This window comes from Nanorana parkeri, unplaced genomic scaffold (genome assembly GCF_000935625.1).
Source record: "Nanorana parkeri isolate BGI_ZX_2015 unplaced genomic scaffold, ASM93562v1 scaffold2482, whole genome shotgun sequence".
NCBI lineage: Eukaryota > Metazoa > Chordata > Amphibia > Anura > Dicroglossidae > Nanorana > Nanorana parkeri.
Window position 1 is genome coordinate 45,379 of NW_017308750.1, and position 831 is coordinate 46,209.

At 58.1% G+C, this 831-nt stretch overlaps 1 protein-coding gene across 1 annotated transcript in view; it reads right to left on the reverse strand.

The window, feature by feature from the left end:
• Positions 1-831, reverse strand: part of VPS45 (vacuolar protein sorting 45 homolog) — a 19,915-nt gene that overhangs the window by 3,359 nt on the left and 15,725 nt on the right. Inside the window, 1 exon segment of the mRNA XM_018573670.1 lies at positions 67-225. Coding sequence (XP_018429172.1) covers positions 67-225 — 159 coding nt within the window.

Genomic DNA, 831 nt, shown 5'->3' on the forward strand with positions numbered 1-831 from the left:
GGGGGTCACCTTCCTGAGCGGTGGGGGGCCCCCTGGATCCGGTCACATGACCTGGCTGGCACTCACCCTGCGGTACTTCTCGGATACGCCGCGGCTGCGGAGGTCAGCCGTCAGACTGTGCAGAGCGTTGCTGTTGTGCCGCTCGTAATGCAGAGCGTAGAGCATCACCAGGCGGACGGCGTCCAGCTCGGCCAGGCGCTGGTTCTGGAGGAGACGCTTCACGTTCTGTACAGAGGAAAGGAGAAAGAATGATCCAAATCTGTGCGACCCCCCCGGGGACACGCCGTCCCGTGGGGGGAGATTTCACCTCCTGGTGACCAGACAGGAAGTGGGCGGAGATGGGAAAACCGACATCAATGAACATCCGAGGATGACGGCTCGAACATTCTCTCCCGCTGAAACATTGCATGCACTTCCTGTCTGAGGGCCCCATTGCACGCACTTCCTGTCTGAGGGACCCCATTGCACGCACTTCCTGTCTGAGGGACCCCATTGCACGCACTTCCTGTCTGAGGGACCCCATTGCACGCACTTCCTGTCTGAGGGACCCCATTGCACGCACTTCCTGTCAATGAACAGAATTAATGACACCATACTGTAGTCGCCTGTGAAATTGTCCCAGCCAATCAGCATCCTGGAATCCCCGTGGTCATCCCCACATCCAATCAGCATCCTGGAATCCCCGTGGTCATCCCCACATCCAATCAGCATCCTAGAATCCCCGTGGTCATCCCCACATCCAATCAGCATCCTAGAATCCCCGTGGTCATCCCCACATCCAATCAGCATCCTGGAATCCCCGTGGTCATCCCCACATCCAATCAGCATCCT